The sequence below is a fragment of the Carassius auratus genome, chromosome 22 (genome assembly GCF_003368295.1).
Source record: "Carassius auratus strain Wakin chromosome 22, ASM336829v1, whole genome shotgun sequence".
Taxonomy (NCBI): Eukaryota; Metazoa; Chordata; class Actinopteri; order Cypriniformes; family Cyprinidae; genus Carassius; species Carassius auratus.
In genome coordinates this window covers 15,290,833-15,316,966 of record NC_039264.1, presented here as the reverse complement: position 1 = coordinate 15,316,966, position 26,134 = coordinate 15,290,833, and the positions used below count along the sequence as shown (strand labels likewise).

The following is a 26,134-nucleotide window of genomic DNA, read 5'->3' as shown; positions in this document are numbered from 1 at the left end:
TTGTTTAAATTGTGGCCAGATGATAAATATGTAAAACCCCGCTGTTTTGTTCCCTCAGCGTTAACCAGACACAGCACCGTGATCTGCATTCATAAATGGGTTTGCACCAGATGATTTGCGTTTATTGGAAAATACTGCATGTTGTCAGCCTTAGTTTAACTCTAAAGAGACATAAGAGGCTGAAATGATGTATTTCTGCTTTAATAACTTAAAACAAATGTGGTTGGTTTGATTTTCTCTCTATTAATTAACACTGTTAATTTATTTAAGTAAAAAAAAGAATATTTTTTTTTTTAGCAGATCAAGCATAAAAAGCAGCTGAACACATACTTTGCAGAAAATTATAAGAATATCTTATAAGATTTACCAAATTTAAATAAATTGTTGGTTTACCTGTGGCTCACACTGCCTCTTGATTTCATATGTAATTTGGCACAATTCTCCATCTGTAGTGTAATGACTGAAAACTGAGTATAATTATGGCAGTGATTCTCTGAAGGGCAAATGTGTTTTGGGATATCATTCACATGATGCAGCTCTGACTGAAAATATAGAGTCAGAAACGCTGCAGTCTGATCCAGGACTATAAAAGTAAATGAGAAATAAATGACAAGAGACAGTTTTAGAAGTAAACCGTGAAATCAACACGTTAATCTCAGAGGTAAAATGTGAAACTGTACACCTTGTGGTGCAAATGAAAAGCGACTGCTGCGATACCAACATGTTATTTCCTGTATTCTTCATAATTTAAAATTTTTTATACAGGTAGGGTAGCAGCTGACAAAGACAATTTTTCATTTTTATATGTAGATTTAGGCTTTGAATGAATCAGCCATTGGAATGAATCAAATGAATGAATAAATTAATGACTCGCTGTAATCATTAAGACATTTAACACCACGTACTGATCCCATATCGTGTCTAAAAACGCTTGGAAAACGCTAGGCGCGCCGTTTTCTCCTTCTTTCCAAAGCACTCGGACAGAAGCGCTCCTGAGGCGTCTGCCTTTGCTAAGCAACCATTACCTGCTCTCTCCATGAAGATGCGGAAATTTCAGCATAGGATAAATGGATTTGCAGCACTAAAAATCGCTTGCAGTAGTTCTGCTACTAAATGGATTTCAAAATGGCAATCCATATACAGCTATGAACAGCTGTTCCTTCATCTTGGCTGAGTTTTCAACGTTGTTACGGGAAAGGATGAAGCTGATTGGTTAGTTCTTGTCACATGACCTGCGGTGCGCTTGCGGCTCTCTGAAAAGTTGAGATGTTTTTAACTCGATGCGGTGCAGACGCGCCTGAAAAAAACGGGCGCGTCGCACCACGTGCACGTCGCACCCACGTCGCTTCCATTATGAGCGTGCATGCCACGCGCCTACATTGGAAATAACTAACTATTTTAGATTGCTTCGGGGGTACCGCGGCGGAGTAACCCAGTACCTTTGTGATTCTTCATAGACATAAACAGAGAGAAGTAGCTCCGGCTACGATGTTCTTCCGCAAGATGCAAGCAGTTCTGTTTATTAACGTTTATTATTAAAGTTCCCTACCGCAGCTTTAATTAAAATGTAAAAAAAAAAAAAATAATCATATTTCCACAGTAATAATAATAGCAAAATTATTAAAGGTATGTTTTTTTTTTCATCATTAACTATCATATAATATATATATATATATATATATATATTTTTTTTTTTTTTTTTTTTTTTTTTTTTGAATCAAATATTTTCTTGCTGAAGCTACATTTTTGTAATGCCAGCTTAATGTTTTACACAACAATGACTTTAAATTATATTTTGGTAGTAATTTCTCAGCCAGATTTGATGTGTGATTAATTTGCGATTAATTCGATAAATTTATCTCCACATCATGTAAATAATTGGATTTTTTAAAAAAATGCTTACCAGCCCTAATACTATAATTATAATCACTGTTCACCACACAACAAACAAACAAACAATCAAACAAAAAACAAGCATGCAACAAAAAGGTACAAAAAAAGAAACGCACAAACAAAAATACAATCTGAAATAAATGTTGACAGAAAACAACAAAAAACTTAAAAAGCAAACCGTAATCAATTAAACAAATAAAAAGTGACAAACGAAACAAATAAAAAAACAAAATCAAGCAAGCAAAAAAAATAAAATAAAACAAAGCAAAAGAATATGCAAAACAACAAAAAGCAATTTGTTTAAGTGAGTTTTGTTGTTGATGATTGTTTTGTTTTGCATAAACAAAACATAAAAAATAAATAAAGAAAGTGTATAAATGTTATGTTTGTGACAAAATCCGGCTAAATTCAACTATACTAGAAAACAAATGTCCTTGGTATAATTATATGTCATGCCAGCAGCCCATATTTACTTATATATCCTATTTTAACATGATTATCAAAATGTTATATGGCTATTATAGACAATAAACATGCTTATTACTTGTGCTGTTGCAATGCAGCAGACTGCACAACTCAATTTAACGCAGAGGTGAATTATCTGTTTAAATTGAATTGGCTGCTCTGTGCTGAGGTGGATCTGCTGATGCTGCTGCTGTATTTGTTGGAGATGGGAATGGGCGATCATATTTCTCTGCAGAGGGGAAGCTCTCGGGGATATAGGGCTTCACTTTCTGCTGTCTAATGCTGCGGTGGATGGGGCTAGATCAGAGTAGCGGCTGTGGAAAATCCTGAATTGGCTTGGCCATTACATTAAAGTGACGCCACAGAAACCTCAGAGAACTTTGTGATTCCACTTCAGACAATCACGAACAGGCTTTTATTGCCACCCACCCTCATGCTGTTAAAAGCTATAGCAGGATTTATTGCTTGAGGTCACTGAAGGACCATAAAGTAGTCGTTTACTGTACAATGAAATGGTGACACTGATGCTGTCCTTGTCTTCCATTGGTTCAGGTAGATCCATCACGAATTAAAAGAAGAGTACAAGATGGAGGAGGACAGAGAAGAAGGACAGATTAATGTTCTTCAAAGATTATACCATTGGTGAACGAATCACTTCATTTTTTGTGAATGAAACAAGCCTTTCAAATGTCCCTTGGTTTAATATGTTATAAGATCTTAGGCTGTATTGAATTTTCAAAACCAAGTTATACTGAACACTGAAGCGTTGTAGATTTTTGTTGTAGTCTCCTTTGCTGATGAAGCTTTTATATTTTTTAAATGTATGCGGTTGCTAGTAAAAGCATTGTTTTTGAATTTGTTGCATGAATTACAGAGCCCTAAAAGAAAACTCTTACAATATCTTGCAAAAGTATTGCGTTCTCCTGAGAAACTTTGTTCTCTTGCAAAATATTTGCATTCTCTCGCAATAGAGTTGCGTTCTCACAAGAAATGTTGAACTCTCTCGTACAAGTACTGCGTTCTCCTGAGAAACTTAGCATTTTCTCAAAAAAAAAAAAAAAAACACTATTGTGTTCTTCCAAAAGTATTACATTCTCCCGAGTAATCTTGTGTTTTTGCATGATAATACTGTTTTTGAAAGAAATTTGGTGCCAAAAGTACTGCATTGTTCTCTCACAAAAGTATTGTTCTCCTGAAAAACTTGGCATGTTCTTGCAAGAATGTATTGCATTTCCCCAAGTAACTTTGCATTTTCTCACGAAAATAGATAAAGATCACTCGTCAAGAAAAAGATACTCACAGTTATCGAGCAAAAGTTTTGCATCTCTAACAAAACATTGGCGTTTTCTCTGACACATTGCATTCTCTTACAAACGTATTACGTTCTGCCAACAAACTTTGTACTCTCTCAAAATATTTGCATTCTGTCTTTTCCCAAAAACAAAGTGTTCTCCCAAGAAATGTTGTGTTTTCTTTCCGAAGTATTGCATTCACCTTAGAAACTTTCGGGTGAACTACCCCTTTAAGAAGAAGGCGATACCTTATGTTTTTATTAATCTGAGCTTACATTATACTGGAATATATAAATTTTTAAATATCAAATGTTAACTTTGTAAGTTGACCAAATAATTATAATTAAAATTTTTATGAGGCAGCAGACACCGCATTGCTGTCCATCGGTGTCAAAGTTTGACTCTCATCATGGTACGATGGAGAGGATGGTTTTGGTTTGCTAAACCTGTGTGGGAAGCTGTACTCACCGCAGTGCTGGCAGCTGCCTGCTTGGACTCCTCCGTCAGGAAAGTTAGCATCTGTTCTACTTTCTGCTCTTCCTCCGTGCTGATGTAGTCCGTATCTAGGCAAAACAAATACAACAAATGTCAGACTTTACACACCATACTGACACAAGATACATTTGAGGAAATTGCTCATTGGTGAGTTTTGCACAATGCAGATGAAAATAGCATGACTAGACATGGACCGGATATTCAGCATCAGTGCGGAACGCCATTCTTAGCTGGCAGAAGTCATCCGTATGCATCCTTCCTGTGATCCATCCATTTATAGAAAATATAAATTAACATATAACGTTTTAACAGAACACAAATTTGTGTATATATATATATATATATATATATATATATATATAAAAAGTAAATAAAAAATAAAAGCAGTGTTTTATCGCATATGTAAAAAAAAAAAAAAACAACAAGGAGAAAAGTTCACTTTATATTTGCAAGCAACATAGAAATCATAATCATAAAGCAGTGACTTTTTAAATGCGCATCTAGAAAAATAATTCAATAACTATGTTTCCAATGTAGAGATTTTTTTGTACAAAATATTTTTAAAGATTAAGAACATTTAGGCTCTGTGTCCACCACAGGCGCTCTGCTGAATACGTCCACCTGTGAGCACTTGAGAGCGCTATTTGTGGGCTGCGTTTTATTCAGTTGAGACACTTTGGTTGCTATGAAACAGAATATGCGCTAAACTGTTACTTGTATCTGATTTGGTAGATAATTTGTTTCTTACTAAAATGCTCTGGATACTCAGAAACCAGCATTGATGCTATAAAATATATTTATATATTTGCGTGCAACATATAAATTAGAATTTCAAAGCAATGTGGCATTTTTTCATGTGCATATGTGGCCCTGCAGTCTTAAGTCACTGGGTTGTATTTGTAGCAATATCTAACAATACATTGTATGGGTCAAAATTACAGATTTTTCTTTTGTGCCAAATTTTATTAAGCAAATTAATCGATTAAGCACAGATCATGTTCAATTAAGATATTTTGTAAACTTCTTACTGTAAATATATAAAAACGTAATTTTGTATTAGTAATATGCATTGCTAAGGACTTAATTTGAACAACTTCAAAGGAAATTTTCTTTTGCACCCTCAGATTCCAGATTTTCAAATAGCTGTACCTCTGCCAAATATTGCCCTACTCTAACCAACCATACATGTATGGAAAGTTAATTTATTAATCTTTTGGGTGATGTTTAAATCTCAATAAAAAATAAATAATCATAATCATAACAATACGAATGAATACATCTAAATAATTAGAGAATGATAACCCACTTAAAGCAATTTCAATGCACATTCGTATAATAAAATAATTATTTTATAATAAAAAAGATCAGAAATTATGCACTTCACTCATATGTATGTATGCATATATGACTGACACAATCAAAAAAGATATATGCCAAAGAAAAGACTTTCTAATTGCATTTACGTCATTTTTCCATCCATCACTCATTCGGTTTAATTGCCGGAGGGAAACGGTGTGAAAGACCCTCCCCATCACCCTCCATCCATTAGCCAGGCTCATCATGAATGCATTGGGATCAGCTTGATAATTTTAGACTCACGTTGCAAGCGCCAAAGGTCTGGAAGTCTCGTTTTTCCTTCAGCTTTTACTTTGCCCACAGCAATTTCATGCTTATCTAGTCTGCAACTGCCAAAATTGGTCCTGACATTGCCAATCATCACTGCTCCGTCCAATGTTTTGGACTGATGAACATTAAAGACAGCCGGCATCTTGATAGCGAGTGGATTGACGAAGTGGAAAAACACTACGTTACGGCATCTGAAGCCACAGTTCTGATGTTAAAATGTAGGTAGAATCACACGGCAGGTGGAAACAAGGTGGCAAGGTTTGGCTGGTTTGCGTGCTTCAGTTACAACTGCTGACAGATGCCACACTTGCATGCCTTTTAGTTCTCTCTCTACTGACAGTGTCTATCAAATGTACCTGTATATATACCAGTCAAATGTACCTGTATATTCTAAATATTTTATTATATTATGTTTAACAGTTTTTTATCGTTATAATTTAACGAAAATATTTATATATATATATATATATATATATATATATATATATATATATATATATATATATATATATATATATATATATATATATATATATATATATATAATACAATGTCATATTGCTAGGAAATTCAGTCAAAAGATCAAAGGCAGTGCCCTCAGCAAAATCTATTTGCTCTGGAACAAATAAAAGACTAATGAGACAAAGACTGCCCATTATATATTTACCCCAAACAAAATATATCTCATGTATAACCACTATAGAGAGGCCAGAGCCAGCTGTAAATTCCAGAAGATCTGGCTGAGGTGAGGCTGATCTCACAGGGTTCATGAGCACTGAACAACCCCTGATGTCCTGGAGCCTGCATCTCCTTAAACATTAAAGCAATTTTCAAATATAATTTATCTTTATTAAAAAAAATGCATATTCCAAACAAATACATTCTCATCTAAAATGCTCCTAAAACTACATTATGACACACAAAAGGGAATTATTTTTTACATTTCAGTGGATTTTGACATCCGCCATAACACTCTCTGTGAGAAATGAAGGACCTGAAAGAACGTCTCAGATTACGAATTTAACTATGATTCCCTGAGTAGGGAATGAGACACTGCGTCCTCTAGGGGGTGCTATGGGGAACACCTCGTTGTGACCTGTGTCTGAAGCATACATTTAAAATACACCAACTTGTTGGCCGGCTACCGCCTTTGACGTTACTACCGGCGCAACTATTAACAGGCACTAGGAGAATGCATCATTCACTTCTTTGTCTGAAGCTTGTGTCCGAAGCATGGCAGGGAGCTAGAGGACACAGTGTCCCGTTCCCTACTCAGGGAACCATGGTTACATTCGTAACCTGAGATGTTCCCTTTCAAGGGAACTTCAAACTGTGTCCTCTAGGGGTCGCTATCGGGAACAGTATACCCACGCCACTATGCTGAGGGGAGTGCAGGCCAGAATTATGGCGAGCACTAAGTACCAACTCTACCATTTCCACGGGATTTCCCCTTGGACATTTAGACGGCTGTCTGTGACAGTACCCCTTACGGCCAAAGGTCTAAGCTACATACCCAACTTAATTGTTAGGGCCTCTGCCCAGGGTAGAGCTGAAGGCTTGGAATCAGGAAAGATTACTTTAAAGGGATACGGCTAAGAACCTAGTATTTTATACCAAGTCTTGCCTGTCACACAGGGGCTACCGCTAGCTTTCGCAAAAGCTTGCTGAAAGAGCTGTCTCAACAGTTCTCTAGTAGCAACACCTTGTTTATATAGGTATCCGAGGATATATAAGTGGATTGGCGCCCAAGAAGAATGGGGCTTTTACCAACTCAAGAAAGGGCACGAAGCAACCGCGGCGAAGCCCTCACCATATAGGATTTTAGAAAGAACACAGAATACTAGCATGCAAACTTACCACAGTGTGGATTTCAGAAAGTGTGCAAAGACTTCACGTGCACACTTACCATAGCATGGATTTTCAAACACTGTTTCAAATACAGGAGGGGATTCGTGGCACTCTGATAGAGCAGCTCATAGATGGAATGGTGCATCTCAAAACAGTATGTTTGAGAGTCATCAACTCAATCTATGGAAATAATACTGGAGCACTCTGGGAAAAAAAAAAAACAGAGAACTCAGTCTCATATGAGAGGAGAACTCCAAGCTGAGATTAGCGCTCTCATAGGCGACTCTTCATCTCAATAAAGGGACTGAAGCGGAGCGCATAACCCTCACCATACAGGATTTCAGAAAGTGCACAGAGTCTTGCGTGCACACTTACCACTTACGTGGAATTTAGAAAGTGCGCAAAGTGTTAACGTGCACACTGATCACCATGTGGTTTTGAGAAAGTACATAAAGCTTAGCGTGTGTACCTAAAGGTTTCTAAGCATCACAGATGCGCTGAACTGCACGGGTGAGGCAAGCTCAAATTTTACAAATCTCGGGCGAGGGGAGCATCACCTGAGGCAGCATAATACAAGAAGACCTGTGCTGGAGCCCCGCTCAAGGGGCGCCTCCTTTTAGTCCGGACCATCAGTAGGGTGGTTGCTATGAACATAGAACAAGCCAAAAACATTCCAGGTCCAGCATAGGAGGTTTCCGCCTAATCTCGATCAGGTGGAGAGCTGGTGGTTACAGGGGAATTAGAAAGGGGAGGATAAAAGCAGCAGTTAAAAATCCCTAAAGGGAACGAGTAGATACCTCGGTATCAGTCTGATTAGGACAAGAACGCAGCCTCGTCTGGATCACATCCCTTAGGTTCATGAACCATGATTCCTCTTACCCCTGCCCGCAGGTGGGGGAGGAGCACGAGTCGCGAAACTAGTCTTCTGTGCCCGTCTATGATCCTCAGATCGAGACAGGCCAGGACCCCTATGTTGTTCTGGCTCAGACCTGGACCTTTGTGGAACGAAGGATCTAAAAGCAGCAGAGCGCTATGAACTTCTCTATCATCTCTATGAACTTCTCAATCACTGTCTCAACGGAAATACCAAAAAGTTCAGAAGGTGAAACCTGAGTATCAAGAAGAAAGCCTTTTCTTTCTTCCCAATGTCTGCCAGGTTCATCCACAGATGTCTCTCTGCCGCCACCATTGCCACCATAGTCCTGCCCATGGCAGAGACAGCCTGCTTGGTAGCATGGAGAGAGATCTGTGGTGCAGCGTAGCTCGGTTACCTGATCAAGAGAAAGGCCCTTGGCTCTATCCAGGTCTCTTAACAGATCAGTCTGATGGTCGATGTCGGCAGATTTACTCTTATTCCGAAACCAATGGATGCGAGAAGAAAATGGCCTCTTTCATTTCTTTTTGATATCTGTATGGAGATCATGCAGAAATGGAAGGCTCACCTGAGCTGGAGGGCTATGGTCAGAAAGATAACGCTCATCAAGGTTTTTTTTTTTGGCTTCACAGCATCACCTTGTTAGTGCACTTTCATGGCAAGTCCAACTTTGCCGTGGCACAATCCATAACCTCCAACAGCTCTACATATGCGGGGCAGGAGAATTGAGAAGGCTCAGCTTCAGATTCTTCACCATACTCAAATATCTCCTGCTTTCCCTGGGTAAAAACCCAGCAGAGTACTAACCTCAGTATCAGAAAGTGTTAAAAATATAACATCATCCTCCCGAGGCTCTCTCTCGTCCGCTGCCATTACGAATTTCGAAGTTCTCTTGAAAGGGAACAGTTGTGTGTATAAATACATTTCACATTAATTAAAAAAGGTATTAGCTTTTAAAAAGCTTTTGTTCTTGTTGTGAAAACCTAAAATAATAATACAAACAGAACACTATTTTAATAAATATAGTATTAATATTATGCTTTAGTTATTCATTATTCATGTTTCACTTACTGTGTTTTACCGTGGTAAATGTGTTCAAGTCATGTTTGTTCTTGTGCCTATCACAGGACTTTCCAGTTTCTGTTTGCTAAATAGTAAGGAATGGCCAAAGCCAGTTAAAGTACTTATTCACCTGTTCGTAAGCCCTTGTTAGAAGCAGCAATCGAGAAACAGGAAAGGACAACAGTTTGTAAGTGTTTTGCCTTGTTTTTCTCATTAGATTTCAGCATGGTTGACATTGCTAAGAAACTTGGTTTCACTTACTATGTTCTACTGTGGTAAATATGTGCATTTGTTCTCGTGCCTATCAAGGGACTTTCCAGTTTTGGTTTGCTTAATAGTAAGACGTGGCCAGCTGACTTCAATGACAAGTACTCAGGCAAGTAGGAAAATTGTTAGCTTCACTGCAGCAGCCCTTGTGTGAAGCCTCCTTGTGTGAAAACTGATGAGTGCAAAGACCATCGAATCTGCCTGCGCGACTCCAACGAGCAAGACACTTTACTTTTTGTACAGCTTGTGTTCAAGGACTTATTTAGGACAACTGTACTCACTATGTGCTTTCAAAGCTCTACTATTACTACTAACACTCGAAGACCATGCACTGTACGTTAGAGACAGGCTTATCATCCCGAGGTCAACTGGGAAAATTCTTGGAGGAGTTTGATGCGTTACTATCAAACTTTCCTGATGATTTCCCTGAGAATAAAACTTTCCTCTGGTACTGCTCTGTGACTTCAACATCCACCTAGAAAAACCCCAGGCTGCTGACTTCAACACTCTGCTCGCGTCATTTTCATCTCAAGCGAGCATCTACTACAGCTACTCACAAATCAGGTAACCAACTGGACTTCATCTACACACACTGTTGCCCCACTGACAACACTTTAGTTACTCCACTTAAAACCTCAGACCACTTCCTCATCACTTCTAACCTCACACTCCTGACACAGCACACACTCTTCCGAAGGTCATGTTTTGACGTAAATTATGTTCACTCTTTCCTTCTCGCCTTATTCTCTATGGTTTCATCCTCACTTCCTTCACCCTCTCAGTTTTCAGCACTGGACACAAACTTTGATCCACTCTAACCTCTTGCTTTGACAACGTTTGCCCACTGTAATCTAGACCAGCACGCACCACTCCATATGTCCCCTGACTGTCCGATGTTCTCCATGAACACTGCTCTAAACTCAGGGCTGCATAGAGGAAATGACGCAAATCAAAAAACTCTACCGACCTCAGTGTGTCAGTCACTGTGTGCTAAAACAACATAATACCACAACAAAATTAATAACGGTTCTGACTCTTGCACACGTTTCAAAACTTTCTCTGTGTCCTCCTCCCCCTCCTTCTTAATTAACTCTTACAACTGATGACTTTGCAGTTTTCTTCACAAATAAGACAAGAACCATCAGTGACCAATTCTCCACACTGCAGAGTGATAATAACTTCTTAACGACTAATACATATTCCCTCTTCTCCTTTCCACTCTCGGAAATGGGTGTTTACAAACTTATACTTTCCAATCATCCTACTACCTGTCAACTTGATACTTGGCCCTCACCTCCTTCAGGCCATTTCTTCTTCAGTCATACCTTCCCTTACTCATATTATCAACACCACTCTTCACTCTGGTAAATTTCTCAAAGCAATTAAGCAGGTTTGGGTAAGCCCACTGCTTAAAAAACCCTCTCTAAATCCAGCACTTTTAAAAAACTACAGATCGGTATCCCTTCTACCAATCACTGCAAAGTCACTTGAGCCAGTTGTGTTCAACCTCCTGGACAGCAACCAGTCTGGCTTGCCCTGCGACTGGCAAGACTTCCAAATGCTCAGTACTCATCTTGCTGGATCTGTCTGCTGCTTTTAACACAATTAACCACCAGATTCTCCTTGTCACACTCAGAAAGATGGGCATCTTTGGATCTGCACTCCTGTGGTTCAAGTCCTACCTCTCTGGTAGGTCTTGGAGGGGGCGAGGTTCCTAAGCCACAACTTCTTGCTACTGGGGTTCCTCAAGGCTCAGTGCTTGGTCCACTTCTCTTCTCCATGTACATAATGTCATTAGGATCTGCCATTCAGAAGCATGGCTTTTCTTATCACTGCTATGGTCATGTCACTCAATTCTACTTCTCATTCCAACCAGATGATCCGACGGTAGCCAGCACTTTACCAACTAAAATTAGCACTTACCTATTCTATTCTATTCTTTAAAAAAACAGCTATGTGTAGACTGAGAGTTTTCATAGCACTTGTATACTGTTGTTGTTCTCTAGTTGGTCTGACTGCTTCTATTGTTCTCATTTGAAAGTCGCTTTGGATAAAAGCATCTGCTAAATGATTAAAGGTAAATGTAAACAGTAACATGATGACTAGCATGTAACTTGCAAGTTGTCAGGCTGCTAGCAAAGCGCTTGAGTTAAGTGGCATTCATTTACTGTTCAGCTTCAGCTCACGCCACCCAAGCAGAACAAGAGAGTCTGATTTTTCTTAATTGGCAAGATTTGAGTCCTCTGTGTTTGATGACTTCTAAAGCATGCACTTTGCCAATAATTCACGGTACGTGAATGTCTAGCACGTTTCCTCGGGTTAGTGATTGTCTGGAGAGCTTTGCGATCAGCATCTGCTGCAGTGCACACGTTACACCTGCACATTATGAATGCTGCACTGATATTTGCATGGAATATTTATGAGCTGTGTTAATAAAACTTGTGACCTTTATCACTGGGGAAACCCTTTCAGGTTTGAAAGCACATCATTAACACAGATCAAAACACATCAATCAACTGGTGAATCTCACACAAACTTAAATTAATTGCTTGTCCAAATATGAACATTCTGACATTATTTGCTCGGCCACACAGTGCCCCAAGCCTACTCTTTAGAAATAAAAAAAATATATATTTATTAATAAAATAAATGGACAATGAGTGTGATGGCTAAGGCCACACTTGCAGGATAAATCGGGCTAGTTTATTTTGTTGTAGGTTTCTAGTTTCTTTCTTTTGTAGGAGAAATTGATTTGTTTAAGGGATTAATAGTTTGTTTATAAATTTAATGCATTTATTTTGTCTCCCTAAGATTTACCCCAAATATTTAGTGTTAGTTGTGCATGTTGTCTCATTTAAGATCAAAGAGCAACATAATTCGTTACTAGAGTGCACGCTAGGAATCGAATAAAATCACAACTGCACAAGATATGGGGTATTTTCTTTAATTAGTTTAAAGATTTGAGTCTTACCCGTGGTTCTGCCGGGATCCATGACTGCAGCATGGAACCAAGGTGTAATTAAAAGAGCGCTGCATTTCCTGATTTCCTTTTATATTCTGTCTTAGGAATTATGGGAAATGTAGTTTGGGTACCACAGGGGTTTGTTAATTGTTGGTTAATTGTAAGATTGTCATAATAAAGGGCATTCTTTCCATTTTATTTTATTATTGCTTTATGGTATGGAATCTAATGTTTATAGAGTTTATTTGTGTGTATATTCTTTTCTTTTTCATTTAGGTTTGATGTACAGACTTGAGTCCCCCTGTAATTATACAATGGTTTGCTCTGGTTTGTTAAAGGGTGTGATTTTTGTCTAGGGCTGAGTCAGTTCTGGTGAGGGATCCCTGGAGTAACATCTGAGGCCCAGAACTCAGTAGCATGTTAATTTTATTTATCAGTTAGTTTTTTTTCTTTCTCTTTTCTTTCTTTTATTTTGTTTTCTATATTTTCTGGCTACTATTGTGAACTGTATATAAGTGTGGCAGTTAATAAAAAGGTAATTTTGGAGATCTATGAACGCCTCCTGAAGATTTCATGGAAGAACCCTGACAATGAGACTATCAAAAAAAAAGACTACTACAGATTTTTTTAGATTTAGTTTGATTCTTTTTAAAATGTTTTAAATTAAAATAAAACAAAAACATTCTGAAGAAAATTAAGAAATACAAATAAGTTGAGTATTGAAGTTTAATTTGATTCAGTTTGATCACATATCAGTTAGTCACCTTTTAGTCATTTGAGTCTTTCATAGTTTTAGTCTAGTTTTAGTCGACGAAAAGTCATTGCATTTTTGTCAACTTTTAGTCATTACTTTTAGTCAATAGTTTTAGCCAAACTGTACTTACCAAAATTTATTATGGTAGCTATTTTATATTTATACACACACACACACACACATATACATATATATATACATATATATATATATATATATATATATATATATATATATATATATATATATATATATATACACATACATATACATATATATATATATATATATATATATATATATATATATATATATATATATATATACATATACATATACACATATATATATATATATATATATATATATATATATATATATATATATATATATATATTAGTGGTGGGCATAGATTATTATTTTTTTTAATCTAGATTAATCTCACTGTGATCTTGAAATTAATCTAGATTAATCTAGATTAAAGTGGCTCATTCGAATTATGCCGAAGGAATTCAGAATATGTGTGTTACCCAAATAAAATTGACAAACAGTAAGTCTTTGAGAAGGGGTTTATCAAGCTAGGTGGTGCAATCAAACCTACATTTATTCAGACACCTTCAACATTTCTCACATTATTACAGTTTTGCTATATATATCAAAAATTATACCTGGTGTTTGAATAATTTTTGGTTTGACTGTTAAAACTACAAAGTAAAGAGCAGTGAATGATTTTCTTTCATTTTCTTGGATTAACATTACAGCAGCAAGTAGCAAAATTAGGCGCGGTAACTTTAAGAGACGATGAACGCATCCAATATAATACACATCCCATTTTTTTCCTCAACTGTTTACTTTCACTTAAGAAATAACTGAGTTTTTTCGAGTATAATTTCCAAGGTGGATATTTTGACATATTTTGTATGTATTTGTCGGCACAAGAGCAAAAATAAGCAAATTCGATGTTCAAGTGTTTTGAGACGCCTTTCTCTTCGCAGAAGAGAGCTCGGTTCAGTGTCGCTGTCCGTGATACGCGGCTCTCTCTCTCTCTCCGCATCGAACACAGCGTGCGAGTAACCAGCTACTCTGTTCAGCTTTTCCGTGTCTTGTGTTTGGATGCTTTAATGTTTAAATCGATGAGCGGTAAGGCGTAAAAACATGTGAGAAAGATAAGCTTTCGTGACGATGCGCAGCAGTGGCCCGTCAACTGTCCTGAGCATCTTTTTAGGCTGGCCTAAGCTAGAGGTCTTCATGGGTCCAAAAATTCATGCCCGAAACCGACAGAGACCCGTAATGTACTACACCGAACCGACCCGGACCCGTCTAATATTTCAAAAGCTGGACCCGGACCCGTGTAGATCCGAGAAATGCCTACCCGGACCCGACCCAGACCCGTATATTATTTGAAATCTGGACCCGAACCCGCCGGGAAGACACAGACCCGACGTTCACATATTCCACCTTAAATTGCAATAAAACCTGTTGCGAAGAATACAGCTTTTTGTCTTACCTAATTTAAGAAGCTGTAGTCTCTCTTCCTTGTACCTGACTGCCTGTGATGCATTACAATCCTCCGACAAGAAAGTTATTCATGTTATTCCTCTCGTTATTCCAAGTCCAAGCTGAATCCACTCATTATTTCAGCTTCAGAAGTCCACTTGATGACGGATGACAAATGCTACTGTGCACATGTACATTCTGACTCGAGTTAATTCGCATAATAACTTAGACTGTTTGCCCTTTTGAATTATAATAACGATCGCTCGTGCAATGCCATGGCCGCTGACGTTACTTATTTACTATCATCTGATCTCTGTCTGTGCTCTCTGCTCTGCATAGAGTCTGAATCTGAACCACTAAAACTGTAAGATTAAACAGTTCATTTATAATATTATAAAAATTGGAGAAAATGTAAAACGTGGTTTGGCAGTCGAAGTGTCCCTCACTGGTTGCCATAGAAACATGAAATGCGCTTGAGACTGCACATGCGTGCTAGCTGTATCAACCTAAAATGCTTTAACGCAATTTGAGCGTAATAGAAAACATTCATGTGACAGTTCATCTCAGATTGTGTTGCTGATTTGAAATATATTAAACATGAGTGTGTCAAGTCTGCAAGCATTAATACCGTGACCCGACCCGGACCCGGCTGATGATTTAAAATATAGACCTGAACCCGTACAGGTCCCGGGTCGGGTCCGGGGTCGACGGGTCTCGGGTACACTGTGAAGACCTCTAGCCTAAGCCAGTTGGTTATATAAAATATCAAGGTGAAAGTCATCATAGCTTGCTTAGTATAGACCCAGCTCCCAACCCAAATTTGAGAATAGATTAACGGCAATATTTTTTTTTTATCGCCCAATAAGAGTCTCGCGTTAACGCAGCACGTTAACGCCGATAACGGCCCACCACTCATATATATATATATATTTAAAGAAGCACAATAAGACAAACACAATAGAGATACAAATTAAACTCATTTTTCAGATGCTGTAGTTTTACTTAACATGAATACATTTATTTAACATCTTTTGTTGGTTAAAATTAAAGACATAGGTATTTAATTTGGAATGCTGTCCCTTTAAGATGGAAGGCATGCATGAAATACTGACACACGTTCAGTTTTCACCCACCTGTTCACATTCACTTAATCCATAACCGACTGTATTTACGTGAGATACTCTACACTATAAACATTTGGACTGCTGTGTGTGTGTGTTTGAGCGCTGAGAACTGATCGCGCGCTGTATGTTTGAACTGAGGAAGTGGAGCGTGCGCGAGAGTGGGCACTTCTATCAGCGTGATTTCGCCTATCCCACCTTCAGTAACTTTATGTTAATCGACAACGAATTGTGACTCCCGGGAAAAACGGGACATCTGGTCACCTTGTCCCTACTCCTTCAGGTGCTGAGGCCATTGTTTCAGATCACTAGTTCACGTTTTATTAGCCTATCCATCCACCGCGGCTGCTATACTGACTAGATATGCAAACGGCCCAATCCGATCGCAATCAAATGACAGGGAAGCACATTTTGAAGGACAACAGCCTATAGGATGCATGTTGAATGTCCGGTAGTCATCAAATAACATTATAGTCCAGTCTCGTCTAGTTAACGAAGAAGCGGCATAAATTTCATCATAATTTTGTCATCAGATACTATTTTTAGCTCGTCAACGTCTCGTCTTGGTCACATAAACATTTTTCGTTAACGAATATTATATTATATTTATATATTATTTTAATATAATACATTATTTAAAATATAAAGGAGTCATACTAACTTGGCACACTGCAAAGTACAGTATTTTACAATTTTAAAATATTGGACACATTTTGATGCACTTTATTTTAATTAAATGTCATGCCACATTGTATTGTAGCTAACAAAACATACTAACAAATATTATTTTTCTCACGCTATTCTACTGTAAGGCTTCAGCAGACTTGGAATATAGTGCATAAGTGTAATGGATAACTTTAGTGCTTTAAAAGTTCCCATTATAAAAAGAAGCGCCAACCTTCTCCAATATATATTCTTTTCTCTCATAAAAGATATAAGGCCAATGGGTCTGGGATGCAATGAAGGGGAGTAAATAATGACAGAATTTTGGCTAAAACAACTCTTGAATGGGCCACACAAGTAACTTTCCACGAGCCTCCCACACACAGCACAGTCCTTCAGAGGAGCACCGGGAATCTTTTTAATTAGTCCTTCGACTCGCCCTGGAGGATCCATGTCAAAAGCCGTGCAGCTGGATCAATGCTGCATCCCATTCAAACCAGACGGCCTTGTGATAGGAGCACGGCTGATTGCCATTATGGCTATTAGCATCCCTGTGGAAGCTCCGTCAAAGGCACTGGGATAATGAGGCAGGACGGTCCTGCTGCGTTGGTTTGAGGAAGGCTGTGGTATTTTGACCTGTCATTAGATTGTGCACAGGTCGGTTCGAGCACTTGACGATGGACATACCCTTTAAAGTGCTAATGCGGACCACCTACGGCCCACCTTTCCTCATTAATTTATCTGTTCCTCTGATTTCTTTGGTATAAATGTCGTTCGGCACAATAAATCTGCACTGCCTCCAGCACTCATTCATTATATATGGCTGCTGTAGCTGTGTGTACATGCAAGTCCTTCAGCCCTCTGGCAATCTGAGCATGACAGCATGGACTGAGCTTTCTTTTCAACATGACGTCCAGATTTAATTATGTTATTGCAAAAGGAATTTATGTAATAATAATAATAATAATAATAATAATAATAATAATAATAATAATTATTATTATTATTATTATTATTATTATTATTATTAGTAGTAGTAGTAGTAGTAGTAGTAGTAGTAGTAGTAGTATTATGTAATATATACATTTTGTATAGAATAAATGTACATTTCTAAATTTATAATATAATATAACATATACAATTTTTTACCTGGATGAATAGACACAAAAGTGAATATGTGTGAATGTAAATCATGAATATATGCAATGAAGTAAACCAGAAAAAATAAATAAAAAATTATATATATAATTTTTTTTTTTAGGAGTTGCACGACTACTGATTTGTACTAATATATATATATATATATATATATATATATATATATATATATATATATATATATATATATACACACACACACATATATATATATATATATATATATATATATATATATATATATACACACATATATATACACACACACATATACACACACAAACAAATCCTGAATATATGACTGTAAATCAGAATTTATAAATTCAGACCTATAATTTTGTAGTGTGGCAACATATTGGGGTTTGTATATTTAAAATGGTGTTCTATAAAAGTAAGAACGCTTTATTATATTATCCCTATATGCTTTTATTTTCCCTTATGCATTACTGCGTTTGGAGCTCTAAATTTGTTATCGCAAAATGTGATGTAACTCATTAAGTCTGTTGTCTCTTTATGGAGTATTTCTCTTTTTACTATTTTTTTTTTTTGTTGGATTACTCACCTTTGAGGACTTTGAACAGTTAGACTTAAAGAAAATACTCTGCTATCTCTCATTGCATACTGGTGAGACTGATCTTGTATTCATTCAATGTGCTTCACTGTTTACACGCACACAGACACACGACTATTCTCGCCAATCTTGTTGTATTTCATGTTTCATCTGAATGTTTGTTATTGTTGCTAGCTGGGCTAATGAAACATAAACACAGAACGTAGAGATGTTCCATTTGATTTTTCTGTGTACTGCGGCTACAATATTTAATGGACTGTTACAACATATATATTCTGATTTGCATTTACATATTCAGATTTAACTATATTTACTTATTTACTTCTTTTAATGCTGGTTAGATTTACACATTCAGATTTATAACTATATATTCTGATTCACTTCTTTATATATATTCTGGTTACATTTATATATTCAGATTTATAACTATTTATTCTGATTTACTTCTTTATATTCTAATTTCATATTTCATGTTTTAACTGTATTAATTTGATATCTAAAAATATCTAAAAGATATAGATTTCTATCTAAAAATTGCTTTTAAAGACCAGGGGAATAAACAGCACAATAACAATATCAGCAGTGGCTCAGGGAATGATGCCAGTATCAAGATGCCAAGTTCTACTTCACTTAGTTTTCCATTAAACTTCTCACATAATATGCTATCAGTGTTTTTCACATTTAAAACACCCTGCAGACTTGGACATGCTACTGAGAGAAAGTTTGTCCAAGTACATTAATAATTATCTATAAAATAAAGACAGTAGCACTTAGATGTGACATTGCTAGCGTGAGGGAGCATAGCAGTTTTGATTTGATAACACAACATCTGATATTGGCAGAGACGAGAAATAATGAAGCGTGGACATATTTCCACATACTAATTAATGCTGCTCAGGCAGCACCTGCCCTTCGTTTGCAGTTTTCTAAAGAGCTGAGGGAGAAAGTATACATAAAAATGAAGAAAGGAGAAGAGAAGTGAAATAGCATGGCAAAGTAACTTTTTTTCCCCTTTTTTGACTCTAGAAAGAAATACTAGGGCACTTCTTACTGCATACTTTATGTTCTGAGTAGTGATCGAATATTTGTCCTTTTTCAAATATTGGCTTGGCCGATGTGTTCGAGGTGGGACTTTTATTTTGATGGTGCTGAGAAAGGCAGCGCTTGAGTAACACTTCTATCTAATATGGATAGTAGTCTGTCTAATAATCTGATAGAATGGTTAAACAAAGGAATTAATGTATACAAAAAGTATTGACATATTGAATGCATTAACATATTGAATGAAATACTATTATTATAAAGGTTACTATTTTTTCATGATGGAAACAGCATTAGGATCAGCAGATTTTTGCCATGACAAACTGACAGTTTATTAAGATGTATTCCAGGTGTTTCTTCATTTCAGTTTTCTCTTAACAAATCATTGACTGGAGTTTTGTGTTTTAGTTTTGGATTATTGTGATGTTTTTATCAGCTGTTTTGACTCATTTTGACGGCACCCATTCACTGCAGATGATCAACTGATGAGCAAGTGATGTAATGCTACATTTCTCCAAATATGATCAAGAATCAAACTCATCTACAATTCGGATGACCTGAGGGTGAGTAATGACATAATTCATGTGATTCAAATAATCTGATTCCAGATTTATTCTCAACTGGATTTCACCCAAACTTTCCCAGGTGAAATCCAATAATTTCCCAAATCCATGCAATCTGGAATCAATTGATGGAAAATATTTCTCCAAGCAGATGACGCAACGGGTTTAGGTTAATCATGTTTACCAAAAGAAATCAGCTTGGTATTGACCTAAAAATGACTAAATTAAATCAAAACCCAATGAATGGAATTGATTCACTGTCACTCCAAATATCAACATTCCTCTCAGTCACTATTATTAAAGGGCAACTTCTGATGCTTATCTGACTTTAAAACCTATAATTAAATTTCAAAGATTGCTATTATATTATCAACCATTGTGATATAAAAACACCAGTTTATATATTCTCCATACTTCTAAAATAGCACAAGAATCATAGTAGTGGCTATTCTAACCACTGTCATTCTCGTTTTAGCCTGGAACCTCGACAAAGACACAAATGTGTAACCCAGTTACATCTAATGACGTTTCCTAAAAACAAGTCCCGAGGCTCAGAGTGTCCCTGTTCACTTGAGTAAACCATGTCATGCTGCTCAACTGGGTTCAGATGTTGGTGGGCCCGTAATGCGTCCCTTGAGTCTTTACGCAACAGGCTGAAAAAAGGCCCAGTGACAATTCCAAACCAATCTGATCTCAGGAATGGAGTCTGATAACAATGACCCAATTTAGTGGTGGAAACAGAGGAGGTGGGGAGGAGCGGGGCGTCTGTGAAAGCAGGGACAGACACGAACTAAGGCCGGACATGGTGTCCATGGCGACCCTCTGTCTCCATGACTACCAGATAGACCAGATTCTTGCTCGCGAGCCTGGAGATTCACACCATGCTGTCCAGAAGAGCTGAGCCGAATGGGCAGTGTGAGGAAAACCAGTCTGAATGAAGAGTTTAGATGATAAACAACAAGACCGAAATCAACCTGAGTGTGGAAACTTGGAAATCTGTAACCTGTAGGCAACTTATGATTTATTTGATTCAAAGAATTACGATACGATTCCAGATTGATTCTCATCGCTCGACAAACTCCGATTTGGTCAGATTTCCTGTTACTTGGCAAACTTTCGTGAGCAAAATCCAGTCATTTCAGTAGAAATGTATGTGATTGGAAATGTTGTGTGGGGGTAAAAGATTTCTTAGCAGGATAAAGTTGGTAAAGCAAACATGGGTAACAGAAAGCTTCTAGGTTTGAAAGCTACATCTCTACACTATTAACAATTGTTTGCAAAATGTTGCCAATGCAAATCGTTGGTTATTTAAGGTGGTTTGTTGTAGTACAATATTTGTCTTAAATTCATGATTTTGTTTGTAATATTAAATAATAATTATTCTGATAAAGTTTTTTTTTTTTTTTTGTCCGTTAAGTTTTTAGTTTAAAGGGAGGGTGAAATGCTCATTTTCACTCAATCTCCTGTTAATCTTGAGTACCTATAGAGTAGTACTGCATCCTTCATAACTCCAAAAAGCCTTTAGTTTTATTATATTTATAAGAGAAAAATAGTCTGAGCCGATTTTTTACGGAAAAACACGAGCGCCTGGAGGCGTGACGTGTGGGCGGAGCTAAAGAATAACGAGCGCGAGTAAGCTTTTGCGTTGAGAGCGTTTGGAAGTTGTGACATTACCGTGAGGAGAAAAAAACCATCATCCAAAACAAACCATGGCTAACAGTCAGATTCAGACGTTTATTTATGATCCAGAATCAGATCCAGAGGCTGAAACTGAACGAGAGCAGCAGCAGCAATGACTACAACAGCGTCTCTATGTGGTATGTACTGAAACTGTATATATTTGCTTATGTAACCCCTCTCTCCCGGGTCCTTTCTGACGCTCCTCGCACTCGCTCCGAGCGGGGCTCGAACCCGGGTCTCCTCTAACAAGGAGACTAAATGGCTACAGCCACTAGCGTCTGTTGCTAGTGCGTCTCTTGAGATCGGGGAGGTTTACCTCCACAGCACTACTCGCTGGCCTCCGTTACACTTAGCGGTTTTGGAAAATGACTAAGTTCCACTTTATATCGTCTTTTTTTTCTTTTCTTTAAAGGTGTACAAGGTTTACTTGATGTGCTTACGCGCCGATAGCTAAGTTAACAACACAGAGATATTTTAAGCAGTTTTACTCACCGCCTGCGGTTCCAACACTCGATCGTGACCCTTTTTTGTTAAGAAATAAACGATGTGCAAATCCGGCGTCAAACTGGGCCTTGTTTGTAAAACAAGCATCTTCGAAATGCAGGAAACAAACAAAAACACTTGCACAACTCCGTTGATGCTTTGTAAAAATAAACTCCATACACTGGTCCCTTAATGCTGTTTCTCTTTTGGTAATCCGTGCAGGGTTGTCTTGCACTGGCAACCAAAAACACACTCCTTTTGTGACATTTCGCGACGCTCTCGCTCTGATCAGTGAATGTCTGTTGTGCTCTCAGTGCTCTGTTATACGGGAGCGCGCACTCTTCCGGCAGAAGTGTCCTCAGGACCCATATAAGGAAATTCCACTCCATCTAACGTCACACAGAGCCATACTCTAAAAAAACTTTCCGAAACTTGTGACAAACCAGAAGGAGTATTTTTAGAACAGAAATACTCCTTCAAACGTACAACTTAATTTTTGAAACTTTGACCATGTTTAGCATGGGAATCCAACTCTTTAACAGTGTAAAAAACTCAGTATGCATGAAATAGCAATTCACCCCCCCTTTAAGTTTGATGATAATTTCTAATCAAATTTTGTGATAGAGAGGAATCATTTAATAGTTTCTGATTTGAACTTCAGGAGTGTAAAATCTTGAGTGTTAAATTTCTATTACTGTACACTAACATTCAAAAATGTTTCATTTTTAATTCATTATTATTCTTAATGTTCTTGTTAACAAAAAGTTAAACATTGCAATGCATTACTTTGTATCACTATATTACTGCAAATAAATACTATGAATTAGTTATATTATTATGTTCCTGAGGTCCATGAACTAACAAAGACCCGAGATGACCTCAGGTATATGTAATTGCTTTAAATATTTTTTACGTGTTCAACTGAATACATGCATGTGTCCATTTTGACAATATATATTTTGTATACATAATTTTAGCTACCAAAAAGCAGTGATGTAATACACCTGTTTTTAATTTAAATAACCAGTTATTAATAATTTATTTAAATGATCAAACTATAATAATTTAAAGTAATTCCAGAATCCTTTGAGAAAAAATATCGCAATGCATCTATAAATCGGTTTCCTACTACTAATTGATATCCAGTGCCAAAAGAAAGCCAAACATCGATGTACACAAAGATACACTAAGAGTCTAAAAACTCTTGTAAAGTTTTTGAAAGGTGTTGTGGAGTATCAGAAAGGCTCTCCTTTCAAATGCTGTAAACAAACTCAGTGTTGTTCTGGAACGCCTAAAGAGCTGGTTGTTATGCTCGACTCTCTCCTCAAGCAGAGCCGTTTAGAAGTGTGGGCACACTGGAGATGGAAATGTATCCACTTAGTGTAAATAATTAATCAAGGATTTTTACAGTAAAGCATTGGCTGTGGATTGGAGTGGAGGGTCTGTATAGTTAGAGCAGACCTGGGCTTCAGTGCTGGACGAATCGATTTGCACTGCAGTACAGTTGGGAGAGAATTTCCTGATGTCAGTTTCATGGATACTGCAATGCACATTATATATATGATCTAAGATAAATTAACATAATATATGCACACAAAAAAGAAAAACGTTTTTAAAATATATTTTAACACTTTTCATTATAGATACTGTAGTTTGTATTCAATTATATATATATATATATATATATATATATATATATATATATATATACACACACACACACATATATATATATATATATATATATATATATATATATATATATATATATATATATAACATACATAGTTTTAATGTAGTGGATACATTATTTGATTGATTAAACGATCAAGCGCTCTGACCAGTAAAAAAAAAAAAAAAAAAAGTCTGATATTTTCTTCTTTTAGGACATTTAGGATTTTCTCACCAAACACTGATATGTGATTAACAGCATTATTAATTCTCAAATGACTGCAAGCCATAATTATAATTTGAGCTCTAAAAAACTAAAAAAATAAATAAATAAAACGCTTAACAATAAAATAAAATATGTGGTGAAGACGACTTGCTGAAGTTCAGAATGGGGAAGAAAGAGGATTTAAGTGATTTTGAACGTGGAAATGTTGTTGGTACCAGACAGGCTTGTCTGAGTATTTCAGAAACTGCTGATCTACTGGGATCTCTATCAGACCTCAATCCAACAGAGAAGTTTTGGGATGTGGGGGAACGGGAGATTTGCATCATGGATGTGCAGCAACTGAGTGATGCTATCATGTCAATGGGCCCAACCCGGTACTAGCAAGGTTTACCTAATAAAGTATATATATATATAGGCCAGTTATAGCAGATTATAATTATATATCTCAATCACTGCATGGATTTGATATAAGTGTTTTCGAAATCAGAGCTGAGTGAACTGGTGGAGCAGGAGACAATTTAAGAACACAAACACGTCACTGGATACGGAAGGCTATTCTAAGAAATAGGGAGTATATTTAGACCATAAAACATTGTGTATCAAAGAATGGAATGTGACAAATACAAATGTTGACTAAATTTAACATCCTGCTGATTATGCATTAGGATGGGTAAGGCGGCACGTGTTTAGTCCAGGCTTACATGTGTGCAGAGAGAAGTGTTTGCTGTCGGCACTGGCAGCTCCGGCATCTCCTTCTCCAAGCAGGTACTGGATGGAGCGAAGCTGGAAGCAAGGATCCGACAGCAGCACAGACGCAGCCCTAGAGATCCTGCAAGACAGAAGAATGAGGTTCAGGCTGTTGTGGGTGTTAGCAGGGCATTGCTACTGTATATAGCTGCTAAAGTAGCATGTGCACTGACACTTAAAAAAAAAAAAGAAAAAAAAAAGAAAAACATCTCAAGCAGTGGCACTATTAGGGTGCTGTCCTGGGATGGGCAGTTTGGATATGTGGGCAACTGACATCAATTTATGACCTAATAAATTGAAAATATTTTTTTTCCAAAACACCACAGACAAAATGTGAAATAGTGAACTTGAACAGATGAGTGTCAGATTATTTGAAACATTGGTATTTCCTAATGGAAAGAATTTTGTTTTATGTGTAAGAAAGTTTTGGGTTGGAATGGCACGTCATAAGTGAATGAATGAATGAATGAATGGCTATCAGTTATATGCGTAAACTTAGTTATGAAAAAATAAAGGGATTAAAATATTTTCAGTAAGCAGTTCAGTAAATAAGAAGTTGATCTTGTGTTATATACACATACAACCAGTGTTGTGCCTGAACGCGTTCATTGAACGATAGTTCATGAACTCGTTCATATTTTGGGCGAACGTGAACTGAACGTGCTGTATTACTGCCTGATGAACGTTACTGTCAACTCGTTAATTCTGGTGTCTGTGAACGGCACACTCTCTCAGGTTAACTTGGTTCAATAGGGTGCCAGATTTCTATAGAGCCTTCCTGGCGAAAACCCGGCTAAAACACACCGTAAACGGGTCTAAATATGTAGCGGAAAAACACCCAATCTGGCAACACCAGCCACCAGTGTCGCACCACCGTCCGCCGCATGCGTGACGCGTCATCAAAAAAAAAAAAAAAAAACACGGAGGCGACAGCAGCATGTAGCAAGAAGGCGTACGATCATTTAAAAGATTTTTTGGATGTTTATGACAAGGTCGGTGAGAATGGGAGACAAAGCATTAAAGCAACAAGGGGGAAGTGCTGTCCCCTCAATGCTAATGTAAACCCTGGTTGGATAAGGATTCAAAATTGGATATGAAGATGAAATCCGACGCATAGCTTCATTGTTAAAACTGATAAAATAATTGCTGTCTGTGATTCTATATGGGCTGTTGCA

At 37.1% G+C, this 26,134-nt stretch overlaps 1 protein-coding gene across 2 annotated transcripts in view; it reads right to left on the bottom strand.

Annotated features, from left to right (window-relative positions):
- Positions 1–26,134, bottom strand: part of rnf123 (ring finger protein 123) — a 124,574-nt gene that overhangs the window by 11,532 nt on the left and 86,908 nt on the right. For both annotated transcript variants that reach the window (XM_026197904.1, XM_026197905.1), the window contains exons 36-37: positions 24,914–25,041; positions 4,119–4,213 (exon numbers count right to left, since the gene is read on the bottom strand). In XM_026197904.1, coding sequence (XP_026053689.1) covers positions 4,119–4,213; positions 24,914–25,041 — 223 coding nt within the window. The remainder of the gene's footprint in view (positions 1–4,118; positions 4,214–24,913; positions 25,042–26,134) is intronic.